This window comes from Delphinapterus leucas, chromosome 5 (genome assembly GCF_059928025.1).
Source record: "Delphinapterus leucas isolate spDelLeu-1000000601 "Yukka" chromosome 5, BTC_Dleu_Yukka2, whole genome shotgun sequence".
In the NCBI taxonomy this organism is placed as follows: domain Eukaryota; kingdom Metazoa; phylum Chordata; class Mammalia; order Artiodactyla; family Monodontidae; genus Delphinapterus; species Delphinapterus leucas.
The window spans coordinates 30,006,637-30,025,478 of NC_143133.1; the positions used below are offsets into that span (position 1 = coordinate 30,006,637).

An 18,842-nucleotide genomic window follows, 5' to 3' on the forward strand; every position below is an offset into this window, starting at 1 on the left:
TTTTTCAGATTTCTAAAATCCATTGTCTACGTGATGCACCTAGAAGGAAATGAAGATTGTATCCAACCCAATGCCAAGTCCTAGTGATTCCTCTGGGCTGTAATCTAAACTGATTGTATAATCTGAACTGATTATAGCCCAGATACGTGAAGCCTTTAGAACTAAACTTTAGAGACATAACTTTACTTGAATCATGGCTAACCTTTTAGCAAATAATATCAGTTAGGCATCATTAAGAAGCTCTAACCGGGCTTCCGTGGTAGCGCAGTGGTTGAGAGTCTGCCTGCCGATTTAGGGAACGCGGGTTCGTGCCCCGGTCCGGGAAGATCCCACATCCCGCGGAGTGGCTGGGCCCGTGAGCCATGGCCGCTGAGACTGCGCGTCCGGAGCCTGTGCAACGCGAGAGGCCACAACAGCGAGAGGCACGCGTACCGCAAAAAAAAAAAAAAAAAAAAAAAGAAGAAGAAGCTCTAACCTCAGCTGTGCATTGTGTATCACCTGGGGAGCTTTTAAAATCCCAAATATGTAGGCCCAGACCAGGGAAATCAAAATCTCTGGGGTCTGGTATCAGTGCATTTAAAAGCAGGTGATTCCAATGTGCATTCAAGGTTGGGAACTCTGCTCTAGGGAAAAAGCATCACACGCCCCCCGCCCCCCACCTCCAATAGTGCTTAGAATGTATAGAATGTCTTTCACCTCAATGGCAAGACATCTCTGGTACACTTGTCCCCCAGTGTAGATTAGAGATAGCCAGAAACAAAGTTTATTTTTTGTTTTCCAATTATATTCTTTTTTCCTAATTTTTATTATAAATATATTTCAAATATATATATAAAATCTGATCTCTTATTGTAAAGTTTCAAGAAATATTCTTAAAATTTTCAAAACTAAGTTAATTTTAACTCATTGATAGTTTGTATCATATCTGCTCTCCACTTCACATCATACATACATTAAAATTGCATATAAGTTAAAAACTTCAAAGTAAAATACAACTGTAATAAGTGCAGGAGAACATTTGGAGAATATATATGCAATTTGGGGATGGGAGGGCCTTTTTAAGCAATATGTAAGTGTGAACATGACTGATTTAACTATACAACAAACCTCTCTATGAAAAACACCATAAATAAAGCTAAAATACATATAAAAAGCAAGGGAAGAATATTTGTGATATATGTAGCAGAGGTACAATTAATATCCTTAATATTTAAATATTCTTATAAATTAAAAAGGCAAAGACCACCAGTCCACATTAGAAAAATGTGAAAAGTCCAAAAATAAGCTATTCACAAAAGAAACATAAACAACCAAAATATAAAAGCAGATGTTCAATCTCAGCAAGGAAAAAATTAATTCAAATTGAAATAATAAAGAAATATTTGACCACTTACAGGACTGTAAGGAGACCTTGATTCTCTTGGTGGGAAAATAACTCCAAAATATCCTTTATCCAGATTCACCAGTTGTTAACATTTTGCTGCATGTGCATCATTAATCTCTTGCTCTCTCGAAATACATATTGAAGAATAGGTTGCATACATCATAATACATCACGCCCCTCCTCTCCTCAGTATTATTACATGTGCATATTTTATTATCCTTTCTAAGGATTTTGTTTACTGCCATTGAATAAAGAGATAATAATCTAGCTCACACTTATTAAATATATTAGTGGATATCAAAATCATAAAACTATTCTCCAGAAGAATTTCCTTGATCATCATAACACATATTAAACACCTGGAAAATGGACTGACATAGTTGTTTCCTTCTCAGAGTTTGGCTCCTAAAACATGACCACAGTGAAGAAACTTGTAGCCATACATCAAGAACTTTATTTGAATTCCAAGACAGTACCAGAAGGCCAGTTTATCCAGGAGTAGATTGTCACGCGCGCACATAAGCACAAACACACAGATGCACCCGCATGTTTAAAGAAGCCAAGAAGCTGGGATACACCCCTTGAGCAATGCTTTGAAAACTAAAACCCTAGGTGTCCAATTTTACAAATGTGCAAATTGCTAAAGTGAAATAAGATTCTGCTAAGGGTAAAATGATATCAGGATTGGCAGGGGTGTGTGGGGAGGGAGGTGAAGGACTACTAAGGAAAGAGAATTCGATGAATGTTGAGTTTGTATTTCCCTGGGATAAGGAAACTACTCCATTTGTCCAGAAGAAAGAGAATCAGCTGCTGTGTTTGGACCCTGGCTATAGATATGGTGTGTTTGGACATATGGCAAAGATCATGTTTAAACAAATACCAAAAATGCCTGCCCAAAGCAGTCATATTCTAATAATACACATGAACCGTTCGATTCTGTCTAGAGATGCATCTTAATTGCATTAATATCAGAGACAATTTTCTTTTTAAAAAATATTTATTTATTTATTTTGGCTGCGCTGGGTCTTAGTTGTGGCACATAGCATCTTCATTGCGGTATGCAGGATCTTTTAGTTGCGGCATGAGGGCTTCTTAGTTGCGGCATACTTGAGGGCTCTAGTTCCCCATCCAGGGATCGAACCCAGGCCCCCTGCATTGGGAGCACGGAGGAGTCTCACCCACTGGACCACCATGGAAGTCCCATCAGAGTCAATTTTCAATTTTCACTACTTCTCCTTAAATGTTAGTCTTTCCTTAACAACCTGAGGAACCTGATCTAATCACTTATGTTCATTGAAGTTCTGGTGTTTTTTCCAATGCAGGTTGGACATATGAAAAAGGATGATAATCATAAACTCTGTCAAGCTGAAAAAAATAGTTTCATAACAGATTTCTATCTGTAATTCAGAGGTGGGTCTTTAGTTGGGTTTCTATTTCCTACCTTCATTCTAATCTTTGATCTACTGGCCTGTATTTTTTTTTCTCTTTTTTACTTTGAAACAATGTCAAACTTACAAAAAGGTTGCAAATGAACTCCAAAATGTGCTTTATCCACATTCACCAGTTGCTGACATTTTGCCACATTTGCATTACCAATCTCTTGTTCTCTCCAAATACATATTGAAGTTTGGGCTGCATGTATCATAATACATCACACCTCTTTACTCTTCAGTAGTATATATGCATCTTCTAAGAACACAAATATTGACTTTATTCTCTTATATAATCTCAGTACAGCTATTAAACTCAAAGAATTTAATATTATACTTTTACCTTATCAATCATCCTTATCCCAATTTCATCAATTATCTCAATAATGTCCTTTATACTTTTTTTCTCTTCAGAGTCCAGGATCCAGTCCAGGATAACATATTGCATTTAGTTGTTATTTAGTCTTTGTTCTCATTTAATCTGGAACAATTCTTACTCTATCTTTAATGACATACTTTTAAAGAATACAGGCCAGTTATTTTTGAGAATGTTCCTCAGTTTGGGTTTATCTGCTGTTTTCTCATGATTAGATTCATTCTATTGTATCCCCAGCCAGAACACTAAGTAAGGGATATTGTGTCCTTCTCAGGAAATGACATATTGAGGCAGGTTATGTCTGTTGTCTCCCATCAGTGATGTTCATTTTGCTATCCAGTCAAAGGATTGTTCTGCTCATCCACGGTACAGTAACCATTGTTTCCCATTGCAGCAGTGAGCAATCTGTGGGGAGACATTTAGAGACCATGCAAATATCCTGATCCTTCTCAAATATTTTACCTGGATTTATCATTTATTGATAATTCTCACCCAAACCAATCTTTAATGATTACAAAATGGTGACTCTTGATTTATCAATCAGCTTTCTGCTATAAGGAAGGGCTTTCATTTCATATCTGTCTGTCTACCTGTCTGTCTACCTATCTATCTATATATCTATCTACCTACTTACCTACCTACCTACCATCTACTATATATTATCAGTAATGACTCATGGATTTCTATTTTATTCAGTGAGTTATAAACTATTACTGTCTTTATTTATTTTTGTTTAAATTTTCCCAGATTGAGCCAGAAGGAGAACCTTCAAGCTGGATTCATTGCCCTATCATTTTTTTTTTTTTGAGCACTTCCTTATATTCTGGCACAAGAAAATGTTACCTTCCCCATCACAGTCTTGAAATCAGCTATTTCTCCAAGGAAACTTGGGTTCCTCTTAGTGTGGCATGGTATTTAGAAGGTAAGATTTGGGTGCTAGGTGTGCTCATTACTATTGGAGCATAATTGCTTCTAGCTGTTCAAAAGGTAGAGCTAAGAGAGGAAAAACATATGTACATAGATAGATGATAAAGATAGATAGACAGATGGACAGACAGATAGACAGATATGAAATAGTTCATACCTTCAATTCCAAATTCCAATCTACCCCACAAAGTTTTTTCCTTGCCTTTCCCTATCCCATATTTGTATCTTCCTGCACAGTAAAAATCCTGGTTTCCAAGAATATCAATCCATTCACTCATTTATCTATTCCTACAACGCATAAGAAATAATTTTAGAATTGCTACACCTATAATACTACAAAAAACAAATCTAGAAGAAAAAAAAAAGAGTTCAAGCTTCATTTGTGGGTTAATTTCTCCCCCTAGACTGAGAGTATATAGTAAAGGACTGTATTCAAAAGATATTTGAGGAAAACTTCCACTTCTAGTAAGATAGGATAAACATACTTTTCTTTATTTCTTCTGTTCAGTACAACTAAAAACCCTGGACTTTATATATAAAACAAACATAAGAAGACTGAAAGGTGGAGAGAAGGCAGACCAGCCAGGGACCTCAACATCTGAGGAACGACGTGACGGTGAATTCCCTGGGTTTTCTTTTTGCTTCCTGTATCCCACACTTGGAACTGAAGGAGCTAGCAATCCAGAAATTTCAATAGGCATAGATAAACACAAAACAACAAAAGCCTGTTCTCTCTAGCCAAATCGTAGCCTAGCAAGACGGAAATCTTTTGGACAATAACTAACTGCTCTACTCTAACCAAATATCACAGAAAAACCTGGGTCCCAACCCCACCCCATGCCAGCAAAAGCCAACTGGGGATCCTAGACTTTCACCCTTGCTGGGCTGTAATGAGGTATCCCCACCCTTCCCCAATTACAACTGCATGTAGATCTACAATGATCTCAAAATAAAAATTTTAATTAAAAACAAGAACAAATTATTTGGATTACTTCTTCCTTCTCCCCTTCAATGTGGATAGGTTATATATTAGAAATGGTTGGGATTTGTTTTTGCTTACATTTAGTTTTATTTTCCCATACTTGAGGTTTTCATCTTAATTTTTGAATATGTAGAACATTAATATGCTTCCAAAAGGAAAAAAAAAAACCTATACAAAAAGGCATAGTCGGGCATCACTGGTGGCTCAGTGGTTGAGAATCCGCCAAGCAATGCAGCAGACACCGGTTCGAGCCCTTGTCCGGGAAGATCCCACGTGCCGCAGAGCAACTAAGCCCGTGAGCCACAACTACTGAGCCTGCGCTCTAGAGCCCACGAGCCACAACTACTGAGCCTGCGCTCTAGAGCCCACGAGCCACCACTACTGAGCCCACGAGCCACAACTACTGAAGCCCATGCATCTACAGCCCATGCTCTGCAACAGAAGAAGCCACCACAGTGAGAAGCCCGTGCACTGCAACAGAGTAGCCCCCGCTCACAGCAACTAAAAAGAAAGCCCACGCGCAGCAACGAAGATCCAATGCAGCCATAAATTAATTAATTAATTAATTAATTATTTTTAAAAAAAGGCTTACTCAGAGAAGTGTCCTCTTTCCCCTATTTTCTCCACATTAATCTCCTCTTCCCTCTTGCCTTCCACCTCCACACCCCTTTAGGCAATCTATTTCACTGCTTTCTGGTTAAACCTTCCTATGTTTTCTTTTGCAAGAGTAAACAGATATATGTATGTATGTCTTATTATTTCCCTTTCTTTCTAACTAGCTGTCTAGCTCCAGAAAAAATAAAAAAGAGTTTACTGGCATTTTTATTGGGATTTTTTTTTAAATTGAAGTATAGTTGATTTACAACATTGTGTTAGTTTCAGGTATGTAGCAAAGTGATTCAATTATACTTATTTATATTCTTTTCCATTATGGTTTACTATAGGATATTGAATATAATTCCCAGTGCTATACAGTAGGACCTTGTTATCTATTTTTTATATAGTAGTTTGTATCTGCTCATCTTTATTGGGATATTAAATTTATAAATTAACTTTGAGAGAAATTATATTTTGATGATGTTGGAACCATCTAATCAAGATTAAAGGCTGTCTTTCTCTCTGTTTGAATTTAGTTTTATATTTTTCAGGAGTGATTTTTTTCCTTATTTAAATATTTCACATTTCATTTATTTCTAAGTATTTTAGATTTCTTGCTATTGTAAACAGGGTTTTCTTTTCCAAAATATCTTCTAGTAGTTATTATTTGCTTATATGAAAGTTATTAAGTTTGGTGTGTTAATTTTATTAACCTTGCCACCTTGCTGATTTCTTTTATTGAGTTGTTTTTATCACTAATTCTCCAGGTTTTCTAGCATTACTATTATGTCACCCTCAAACAGAGTTAGTTTTAATTATTTTTCTGTTCCAGTTTTTATACCTTTGTTTTCTCTTGTCTAATTGAGTTGGTTAATACCTCCCTTTTTTGGGTTTTTTTGCGCAGGTCTCTCACTGTTGTAACCTCTCCCGTTGCGGAGCGCAGGCTCCAGACGCGCAGGCTCAGCAGCCATGGCTCACAGGCCCAGCCGCTCCGCGGCATGTGGGATCTTCCCGGACCGGGGCACAAACCCGTGTGCCCTGCATCGGCAGGCGGACTCTCAACCACTGCGCCACCAGGGAAGCCCGGTCATGATGTTTTCTTAATGTGGTATTGAAGTCTGTTAACTAAAATTTTATTTTGGATTTTTTGCATCAATATTCATAAATGATATTTATCTGGAATTTTCTCCGTTTTAAACTATATCATATTTAGAAATTAGTGTTATACTCCATTTGTAAGAAGAATTTGGAAGTTTTCCTTCATTTTCTCTGGAGCAATTTAAGTAGCACTAAGACTATCTGGTCTCTTTTGCAGGATTCCACTATATCATCTGAGCCTAATGACTTTTGCAGGATAGTTTCTTAATAACTTCCTTTAATTCTGTTATAACTGCACTGCTTATGTTTCTATCAACACTTGGGCCCATTGTGGTAAATTGTATTTTCCTATGCATTTCATCTAGGTTTTCTAATTTCTTCACACACATACAGTTATGCAAAGTAGTCCTTCATGGCTTTTTAAAATTTTCTGTGAGCAATAGTTATTTCTCTCTTGTCATTTCATGCTGTATATTTGTGCCTTTTCCCTTTTTAAAATTAGTTAGTGGTTCATCTCTTTTGTTGATTAAAAAAACAGGATTTTGGGCTTCCCTGGTGGCGCAGTGGTTGAGAGTCCACCTGCCGATGCAGGGCAGAAATTCTGAAATTTATGCTTAGATTTTAGCTTTCACACAAGCGTTAACTAATGAAAGGTCTTTTTAAAATTTCTTAGTGGGAGGTTCTACTTGGTGGATTGATGATGGCCATACATTTTTTACATACTTCCACTGAGACGTGGGGTCTGTTTACCTTCCTCCTTGATTCTGGACTGGACTACTTAGATCAACAGAATATGTTGCTCTGGATGTATCTTATGAGGACTGTCAGTTACTGCTTTGGTCTCTTGAGTCCCTGTACCACCACATAGGAGTCTGATGATTCAACTAGAGAGACCATGTGCAGAGCCTTGAAACTACAGAGAAGGGAAGGGAATGCAGTTAAACCCAGCCTTCCATGTCCCAGTTCCTGCCAAGGCACTGGATATGTGAGTAGAGAAGTCATCTTGGAAGTGTATCCTCCAACCAAGTCATCCCAGCTGACACCATAGAATCAGAAATAAACTACCCAGTAGAGCTCTTTCCAAATTCCTCACCCACAAAATCATGTGCAAAATATAATGTTTTAAACCACTACATTTCAAGCCACTAAGTTTACACCTCTTAGGAAAAAGAGAAAATAGCTTTTTATCTCTTATAGCCTCAAAAGGCAGCATAAATGTATAGAAAACTTTTGGCTTGCATTTTCTTTCCCTGAATTTTCTGAAAATGCACCTCTGCTGTACCTTGTTTTTTATGTGGCTTTTTAGAAGTCTGATGGCAGCCTGATTTCCTTAACCTTATAACTAATTTGATCTTTTTGCCTGGAGGCCCTGAGGATGTTTTTCTTTGTCTTTAAAGAGTAATAGTTTTAATCTTTCTGTATTTGGTGGCTTGCTTCCTTTTTTTTTTTTTTTTTTTAATTTCCCTTGGTTTTTAATGAAGGCATGCATTTTGTTTTTGTTTTAAAGGGTCTTTCAAAATGCCTTTAAATCTTTCTCTTCCTACTTAACATTTTACTATCTGGTCTATAATTCTTAAATGGTATCCTTTCACTCCCACATATTACTTATACAGCAGGCAATTATCTTTTCTACTCTATTTTTCTCTTCCTTCTCCTCTCATTTTTTAGTTGCATTATTTCTACTGTCAGTACGTACAATGCTCACATACTATCCTTCCACCCATATACCCACTCTTGTCTCAGTCTTTGTTCTACAATTAAATGTATTAAATGATGAACATCAGTGCATTTGCCTTAATTTCCCCCTTCTTGCTTCTTTCCTTTCTCTTATTGCCATATCTTTGAAGGGTACCACACTTTTCTGACTCCTTCTCCCTTAGAAGCAATGCTTTTCCAAAGCTTCCAATTCTGGTCCCACTCACTTTCAAGGCCCTTCCCTGTAGCTATGAACTACCAAGTCCCAAACCTCAGGTCAGTATATTGGCACTAGTTTGTCTTTTATTTTCTGGGTGTGATTTTTGTCTCAGCTTCACATGTATTCTCAGCTCTCCTCTTTCTTTCTTGAGCCTTCCTTCTCTTACTCTCCATACCCCCAGGCTTGCAGCAATGGCAAGACATCTGTTGGAATTTGATGTTTATTTCTCTTACAAGCAATGTGAGGTTCATGGTATTCTCTATCTCCTATGAATGCTAAAAATGTGGTCATGTGTGATTTTTAAAATTTTTTTGTTAAACTAATAGGTTCTTTGGGAAGGGACGAATGCATGAAAATAGGATACAGGTGGCCACCATTATCCTCCAGACTTGCTATCTTGCTTTTTTGAGATGTTTTCTCTCAAAATTCTTCTGTACTCTTACCCTTATTTCTTTGCTCCTAGGAACCACAGAGAATATGATAAGGAATTCAGCATCAATGGAAACCTATGTAACTACAATACTTCAAGAATTTAACTCCTTACTACTGTCACAATGTTAAACACTTGGGAAATTCCTTAAAAACAACTAGCACACTTAATAAATGGTATATTAAAATAATGGCAATGATAGGAAAATTGCTACTTTTCTGTAAGGACTTAACTGTGTATATAAATTATATCAAAATAATACATAAAAAACATTGGGTTTTTTTTCCCCTGAATAGTTAAGGAATGAGTCATCAGTGTTATACCCTATAGCAAGGAGAAGAAAAATTATAATGACTCCCTCATTCAACCACTTAGTTGAAATTAATTGTATAAAAAGAGGACAACACAAACTTATCCAATAGTTTATAGCCTAATTTTTCCACTATTTAAACAAACCAAGATTCATATGTTTACATACAAAATCAATTTTATTATCATTAAACAAAAAGAGGCTACTTAATACAAATGTTAGCATTCTCTTTCCACAGAAACCAAAAGATACAATTTTATTAATTTTCATTTCTTTCTGCTATAGTCCAAATGATTGAACTTTTAGTCCACAATGTCCTTCACTGTGTCTTTGCATCATTCCTGACTTCTGGAATATCCATGAACATCCTGAGTAATATTATAATAACATGTCTTACTCCACTGTTTTCTAACGCTGGTTGTTGGCAAAAAAAGAAGTTGTTTGTTTTTAATGTGGAGCCACTCTGCTTCTTTGTAATTGCAGTATTGCTTCTGTATCCATTGCATAGAACAGTGTTTCTCAAAGTCATTACATCACCTGCATCATTCCCCTGGGTTGAGTGTCAAATTGCGGTTTCCAAGGCCCCAGGCTGCTGAATTTGAATTTCTACCTGTAGAACCCAGTAGCCTCCATTTTAACAACCTAAGCAGCCGCTCCTAAGCATAGTGCTCCAGGGAAAGAGTTAGTGCCTTGTGCTGCACTAAGCTAGTCTGGTCTCCCCACAGCCTGCTCCAGTCCTTAACGCTTTCTTGCATGATAAAATTTCCAGATGCTTGGTGATCTTAGGTACCTTCCTATGGATAGTCCATAGTTGTTATCAAGGTCCATAATTATTTAAATTTGGCATCCAAAATTAAACCTGATCCTGTAGAAATGGTCTGTTAATGTAGAATACAGCAGAACTCTTACCTTCCTTGATCTATTACTTATATTGAAGTAACTTAACACTAGCATTTTTAGCAATTACTGTACATAACTCTATTGGTTCATAGAATGATTGTAATCAAGTAAAGTCACAGATTTTTTTTTACTTGAATGCCCATATTTATTCTAATCCAAACACAAAATCTTCATTTATCCCTGTTAGCTTTAATATGCCATCTTACTAAGATAATTTTCAAGATTTGGTTCCTTCACCTATCATATAAATATGTTCACTGATGGTTTCATACTACATGAAATAGTCTCTAATAGAAAGCCACAGGTCTCTGTCCTTTACCCTATTTTTAAAAATATAATTCAGTTCTTATATGCAAATTCAAATATCCTCAAATATGTCCTTTACCCTATTCTATCTGGTTTTTATAACTGACTTGGGTGAAGATAAGGAGAGTATCTCTGGGGTACTCTGTACCAAGATGTTCAAAGGCACAGAAATGTCAATTTTCCCTAAAGAAATGAGAGAGGGAGAGTTATTTTATATTTTAAAAAATTATGCCATAGAATGCAAATTCACATGGGTTTTAATTAAGACAGAATAATTCACAGAAATATCTCTCTTCTGCCAGATACTTAGGACAATTGCCCTGGTCTCTCCAGCCATACAGTTTTACTTTCCCCTTCAATTAGGAATATTCCAAGGAAAAGTTTGAGAAGCACCAAAATAAGATACCCTGTTTATTTTCATGTCCTCTGCAGAGTCGAGAAGCCTATGTTCATCCAGTCACTTATAAAAATACTGAATTGAATAGGGTAAGGGCATTCTACTAGAGAATTTTTCGTAATATATAAAGCCATTTCTAGACATTATTGAGAGGAGGCAACCTATATTACTCCAACAAGTCAAAACAAACACCAGTAACAAGCTGCTATTCGATTTTCAAGCAGTCCTTTATCTATCAGCTTAGTAACCTAAAAATAAACCATTTTAGTTTATCAAACCTTTTCCTAGGTTGACATTTGTTGACTCCTAATGACCATAACATTCATTTCTGCATGCTCAAAAACAAGCCTTTTAACAACCTATTGTCAAATCTGTAAACATGAATCAAGTTGTCTATAATTTCCAGAATCCACCCTAGTCCCCTCTTTAAAAATAAAGATGAAACTTACCCATCTGTGGTCTTGCAGTATTTCTCCTATTTGTCATGACTTTTCAAATACTTTTCAAAAACAGTAGCTCTGAGATTATGGCTGAAAATTCTGTTACCACCCTGGTACCTAATATATCTGGTCTCATTTTAAATACCTTGGAGTTAGTTTACTAATCCCTTATCTATCTTGGGCTGAAATTCCCACTTCTCATAATTTGTTCTCCATATTCAGCTTAAAAACCCATCTAGAAAAGGGAAGGAAAGAGGGAAAGAAAGGGATGGGAAAGAGAGAAGGAAAAACAGGAGTTAAATGATTCTGCTACTTCTCTGATATACCTTCTGTTATCATCTCTAAGCAGTAGACTTATTATTTCCTTGTTATTTTTGACTAAAAAAAAACAAGGCTTATAGTTCCTTCTGGTCAAATTTACCATTTTTTTGGCCTTGATTTATTTGGGGACTTAATTTATGACACTTTTATAATAAATTTGCTAATTTCTATGCTCATCCTTGGCCACTCTTCCTTCTTTATACCTTTTATATATATCATTTGAAATTTGAGATTACTAAATAGCCATTCAGCTTTCCTAAGCTTTCTTCCATTTTATTAGAATTATTTCATAATTATTCAGCAGTTTGTGTGTGTGTGTGTGTGTGTGTGTGTGTTTAAATCTCTCTTTGTTAGCCATAATCCCTTTCTGAGACTCAAGTCCCTGGGTCAAAATTTTTTTTCTTTGAACTTTTTGCAAAAGTTTCCCAAGGCACCTGTCTGACTCTATTTAGGGTTTGCTTTTCTGGCCATTATAAACTATTTGCTTGGAGTTCTCAACATCTTTTATGTCATAGCACATCACTGATGATAGCCTCACATGTGACACACCCTCACCATGTATCCTGAGTTTTACAACCTCAGATATATTTTGTCTGAAAGTAAAATATTGTAATCATATTTAATTACCACATATATTGCTATCTATCATTTATGAGTGCTCTTCACAATGCATATGGTGACACTGATAAACGGGCTGTTGCTTATGTGGAATTCCATGCCACTTGCTATAACGTCAACCTTTCTCTCCCACTCAAGGAAGCATACTGTAAGAACATAAGAGCAATGATATCATCAGGATAACCTTGACTACGTTCAAACGTATGTATTTTTAGAAAGTAGATGATTTATAATTTAATTTATCTTACTATGAGTAACAAATTACTTGCAACTCACCTCGTGTGCCAAGTCCAAGTTGAGGATGACAAAGGTGCTTTCTCCTGCTGTTTCTATCCCCTTCACACCACCAATTACCTTTTCTTCACTTGGCAAAATTAAGTCCAGGCTTCACTTGACTTTAATTATGAGAGCAGTCAGTAATTTATCTCATTAGGATGGTCCAAGTCTCCTTTCTTGACAAATAACCTGCCTTTGTACAATTTGGATGTCTTTTGGCTCAGTAGTCTGTAACATTCTCCCACACTATTTCTAATGGGGTAGTATTTTGGCAGTCTGTTTATATGAGCCTTTTAAATATGGCAATGAAATTCCATGATGTCTTTAGAGTAAAGAAATGCACATTTTTGTAATCATTAAATTTAAAATAAATTATCTAACATAAGTTGAAGTTAAACACAAAACTGTCTTTAAAAGGTATTTTTCGGGCTTCCCTGGTGGCGCAGTGGTTGAGCGTCCGCCTGCCGATGCAGGGGACACGGGTTCGTGCCCCGGTCCGGGAGGGTCCCACGTGCCGCGGAGCGGCTAGGCCCGTGAGCCATGGCCGCTGAGCCTGCGCGTCCGGAGCCTGTGCTCCGCAACGGGAGAGGCCACAGCAGTGAGAGGCCCGCGTACCACAAAAAAATTTTAAAAAAATTTTTAAAAAAAGGTATTTTTCAAACAAAAAATCCTAACAATGAATACTGAATTAAAAACTGTTAGATCATTAGACAATGCACATAGTGATAAAAGCACCAAGGACAAAGAGGCTGGAAAGGAAAGGAAAGGAGACAAGAAGGGGAAGTTTGGGAGTTCTGAGCAGGCCATCCCTCCAAGCTTGTCTTCTTCTAATACGCAGATTATGGCTAAACTAGAATTCTCTTTTTCTTTTAATTAAATGCCATTTGGAATGAGCAGTTTTTCATTCTGCAGCTGCTTGTGTTATAATTTCCACAATGTGGTACAAACAAATTAAAGCCAATTTGTTTCTTATATAAAATATAGAACTTGCTTCTCAGCATATTTCAGGACTCCTGACACACCTGTATAAATCTGTTCTACACTCCAAAATCTTCAATGTAAAGGGAATATAATCTTTAGTAAATATGGTGAAAAAAAATTTCTTTTAAAAAACTAAATTTTATTTATGAAGCCCCTTTCCTATCTAATCACGTGACCCACTTCAATTCAATTTCCCTGATGTTTTTAACGTAGAGTTTGACTAAATAAATCCACTGAATTTGCTCTTTCAAAATCCTAAAACATCCTTTTGGGATCTAAAAGACTTTCAAAGTTCTTCCCTCTATCCAGGTAATCAAAATATAACATGGCAAAAGACAAACACTTTAGCTGTGTTCCTTTGCTACCTGAATATCTTCTGACAAAGCAGAAGGAAAAAAAAGAAGTGAAGGAAGTAAGGGGAGGGAGGGAGAGAAGAAAAGAGGGAAGGGGAAAAGAAGAGTACATAACAAAATATTAAAGAGATTGTTTTAAAATGAGCACATTTTTTAAAAAGACCCCATACAGTCTGTTAGCAGATGTATTAGAATGCAACAGTTACTATCTTCAAAATGGCCTTACTATTCCATGATCCTCTTTTTAAACTTATTTTTGCTAGTACCTATATTTCTAAGGAAAAATGTTTTCTTCCTTGCAATATAAATACCACTATACCGTGTTGCAATGCATAATGGTACCAAGAGCTAGAGCTCTCCCTGTCCTTGGGGTTGCATTTAACCTTAGTGAATGCAAAATTCTGTACTATTCCACTCTCACCTACAAGGCAATGGCAGCAAATGTGCACAGCAAATGCCGTAAAGCACTATGAACAAGAGTGAACATCAAGGCTTAGCTCATTATACTAAACTTTCTTTACTGCCCAAAAAACTATCTTTTTAAAATTCAGAGTTTACTTTTTATGACTATTTTCACATGAATTTATTTTTAAGAACTAAAACATTATCCTAAAATATATTATTAACTTACTTAGCACTACCTTGAAAATTATTTCTGTGGACATTTTCTTCACAACAAAAATCAAACTTATTTGTCTTTTCAGTTCAGAAGTCTCATGATTTTCTTAAAGCACACTTAACACACTCCATTTGTGATTTTCATGAAGGATATGAAAGTGTCCAAAAGTCTTCCAAACAGAGGGTCAACTATATACCCTTAGATCCTTAATTTTGTGAAAGAAATTTTGTGGAGCTCACATTTGCCTGAGCTGTAAAACCTTAGCAATAATACTCTGCTCTAGAACCCTCACTTTTAAAAGTCATGAGATTCCACACTTGACTTAGAGCAAAGCAGCAATTTTTCTGAATCGTCTCTGGGCCTTCGCGTCCAAAGTTCCCCTACACTTTGAGACCTGGGGGACAGCGTTTCAAATTGGATATAAGTCTCTTTCGCCAAATCATCTTCCCAGAGGGAGTCTGACTTACACTGAAGTTTGCAAACTTTGTACAACAGGAAAAAAATCAATGGCAAGACAACAACACAGGCAGCACCACTCACCACCATAAGGAAAGACCCTTGAGAATCACCTTCTTCTTCAACTCTGTCAGTAGAAAAGGTGATACATTGGTCTTTCTGGGGAGGCATTCCTTTTGGACAGACACATGCTATATATTGCCAACCAGGCAACAAGCCACTTATGGTGACTTGGTTCTTGCTGGAGTCTGCATTAAGCAGTAGCAGGTCCTTCTCACCATACTTGGAATACAACACAGTCACTTCCAAATTCTGCGTGGTGTTAATGGTGTTCCACATCAAGATCACGCTTTCTTCGGTTTCGCTGACTACCTGGAGATTTTCTATTGTGGCATTCGTTTCCATCGGCAGGGCTTGATCCAACAATGCCAACTCTTCTCTTTTACTTGCACTAGCTGGGGGAAGCTTACCGCTACCCATCTCCACCTTGACATTTCTTTTCCCATCTGGGTGGAGTGGCTGACGGCTGGCCATGGTAGTGCTTGTAGATATTCTAGTGCTTGGAGTTGTGGCTGAAGAAACAATGGAGGAGAAGAAAGGAGATAAGGAGAAGGAAGCAGTGGAGGGAGGCGATGAAGTAGAAGTAGGAAGAAAAGTGGAAGAAGCTGGGAAGGAAGAAGAGGAGGAATAAGGCCAGGGAGACGATGATGAACCAGGTAGAGTTGCAGATGTTCTAGATCCCAGCTGGACCTCTTGCTCAGGGTGATCCCCAGTTCTTCTTTCAGAAGTTTCTGATGATACGGTGATCATGATAACACCAACCACTGTCACAGTAACCACAGCTTCTGACATCCCAGCCAAATTTTTGGCCTTACATTTGTAATCCCCAGCATCCATGTAAGAAACGCCTGTCAAGCTTATTATGGACCATCTGACTCCCTCCTCTGGAGATTCCTGAATTACTGGAAGAAAGAAAAATGCATAATCTGTGAGATAAAAGAAAGAAAAGATTCACGCAACATGCCAACTCAAAAGGCAACAATTTCTGGTTCTACACGCGTACCTCTCACATAAACCAAGAGGGAAATGGCACGCTGCAAGTCTCTGATTGCAGATAATGGTTCTGTAAATGGTTTATATGGAAGTGTAGGACATTCTGGGTGCCATGAAGTTTCTATGGGAAATAGTATTTTAAAAAGACATGGGGCTGAGAATTAAGAAACTTTGGCCTTAGTAAACTTTTGTTTACTAAGTAGTATGTGATTCTAGACAAGCCAATTAGTGTCTTTAGGCCTCTGTTTACACATTTTTAAAATAAGGGGATAAGACAAAGTGATTTCAAATATCCCTTCCAATTTTAACCCACTGTGATTCTGTAAAATGTTTATCACAAGACCTTACTTAAATATTTCTCAAAATACTTTTTCATTGTAATAAAGTGTTAACTATCCACATAGTCAGAAGGCATAGTGGACCATTTTCTGGCATGGAGGAGTCATAATTTCTATTCTTAGCTTTCACAGTATATTTAATTTAGATAAACAAGTAAACAATGAGGTTTTTATTTATGGAATAATACATAGTGTTTGCAAAATTGGAATTTTAATTTCCTAAACACTAAAATCTGAACATATTTCCTTTCTGTCTTGATTTCTGAAGCTTTCTGAAGAATAATAATATGCACAGAGTGGTATTTCAGTAGCTTCAAATTTAACTCACTGCCTTAAACTGTGGGCTTAGGCCTTGACTTTTGTTTTTAATTCTATCAGGTTTCATTATTTCAGCCTCAATTTAAATTTAATTTGGAAGAATTTGAAAAATATATCCCTTTACTCATCAGAATATCACTATTGAAACTAAGGCCAAAGCACTGATTTGGTCATAGTAGGATCTAAAAACCTGTGTAATCGATATTTTTAAAAATTATACTTTTTGCCTCATAATAAAGTTCCTCTGTAATTTATTATTTGAATAATCATTCAAAAATAAGAAACTTGTTTGAAATTCCCTTAAGGAAATTGTAATTGTTATACATTTTAAAGTGAGCAGTATCCAAGATGATGGAGGAAAGATAAAGACAAAGGCTTTATCTGCAACCATCCATCCACTGCGTCATGTTGTTTTCCATCTAAGAAAGAAATCAGATTGTCTAATTTCATCTACATAGTTAATCAGACAAACTGAGGAAAATATTAATCAATAAAGTATACTTTTCAAATTTCTTCCATTCAACAATCTTAGCCTATTTTATTAGAAATAACCAGCCAATCTCAAATCATACAAAAACATAAGATTAAGTTCAGTCATTTGTAAACTCCTTGTTTCAAAGGCCTGAATTAAGAAGATACCTGTATAATTAGCTGGCGAGCTGTCTGGTCTGGTCCAGGTGAGCTGCGGGGTAGGGTAGCCAGTGGTATCACACCGCAGCAGAACATTACTGCCCAGAGCAGACGTGATCTGGGTGGCCGAGGTCATCACTGATGGCTTCAGACACTGCTCCAGCTCAGCCCGCTGAAACGAAATCCCTGTGAGGCGTTCCGGTTCACTACAAACCATCAGTGGATCAAGAAGTACTACCACAGGGTCAGCAACTTTTGACAATGCCATTATTTTGGAAATGTGACAGTCACAGAACCATGGGTTGTCCTGCAGGCCTAGACCAGAAGGGAGGAAAAGGTTGATAAAGGTTTTCCTGATGACTTCTGTTTACATCACAGCCTCGTGGGATGGCATTTCTACACTGTGGCCCTAAAAACATAAGTGCTTTGAAGGATCAGAGTCACCTCTCTGTCAGTTTTGCTCTGCACTCCAGCCACCTAAATCAATATATCTTGTCAGTTCAGATCATTAATGATTATAGCTAACAGTTATGGAACATTTACTCTGTACTAGGCTCTGTTCTAAGCACTTAACCTGTATTAACTGATTTAATCCCAACAATTCTATGAAAAGAATATTATTTCCCCATTGTAAAGATGAAGAAGCCGAGACACAGAGAAACCAAATAACTTGACCGAAGTCATTTAGCTAAGCAATGTCAGAGTCGAGATTTGAATCCAAGTACCAAAGAATGACATAAATACAGTGATAAATTTCTAGGGTGCCATGAAAGTGTGTATATATATATATATATATATTTTTTTTTTTTTTGGGGGGTACTCGGGCCTCTCACTGTTGTGGCCTCTCCTGTTGCGGAGCACAGGTTCCGGACGCGCAGGCTCAGCGGCCATGGCTCACGGGCCCAGCCGCTCCACGGCATGTGGGATCCTCCCGGACCGGGGCACGAACCCATGTCCCCTGCATCGGCAGGCGGACTCTCAACCATTGCACCACCAGGGAAGCCCGAAAGTATTTATATTATCATAAGTATTATTATAGGGTGCTGTGAGGCAACTAACTCAGCCTGCAATATGTCATGATTTTGTGTGATTTTAAGGCATACTGAGGTAGTACAAGTTGTTGTAGCAAAAGTATAGAGTGAGATGCAGGCAATGTTAGGAGACAAGATTGGAAAAACTGGTAGAACATGGCTTGGCATGAGTGTTACATGTGGTGGCCACGGAGGTGCACTGCTCAAATCCCCTTTCAAGAGAGGATCAGCAGCAGGGAATACAGTTAGCTGACAGCCTCCAGTTGCAAATGCCTTCAGGATCTGCCTCAGCTTTCAGAACTGTTAACCGAAGTGTTGTGTCCTTCAAAGAGGCTATCAGTGAAAGCTTAAAGAAA

At 37.2% G+C, this 18,842-nt stretch overlaps 1 protein-coding gene across 1 annotated transcript in view; it reads right to left on the bottom strand.

Annotated features, from left to right (window-relative positions):
- Window positions 1-931: 931 nt before the first annotated feature.
- The window catches only part of LRIT3 (leucine rich repeat, Ig-like and transmembrane domains 3), a 43,673-nt gene continuing 25,762 nt past the window's right edge, over window positions 932-18,842 (bottom strand). Inside the window, exons 3-4 of the mRNA XM_022567160.2 lie at window positions 17,465-17,770; window positions 932-16,078 (exon numbers count right to left, since the gene is read on the bottom strand). Coding sequence (XP_022422868.2) covers window positions 14,955-16,078; window positions 17,465-17,770 — 1,430 coding nt within the window. The 3' untranslated portion in view covers window positions 932-14,954. The remainder of the gene's footprint in view (window positions 16,079-17,464; window positions 17,771-18,842) is intronic.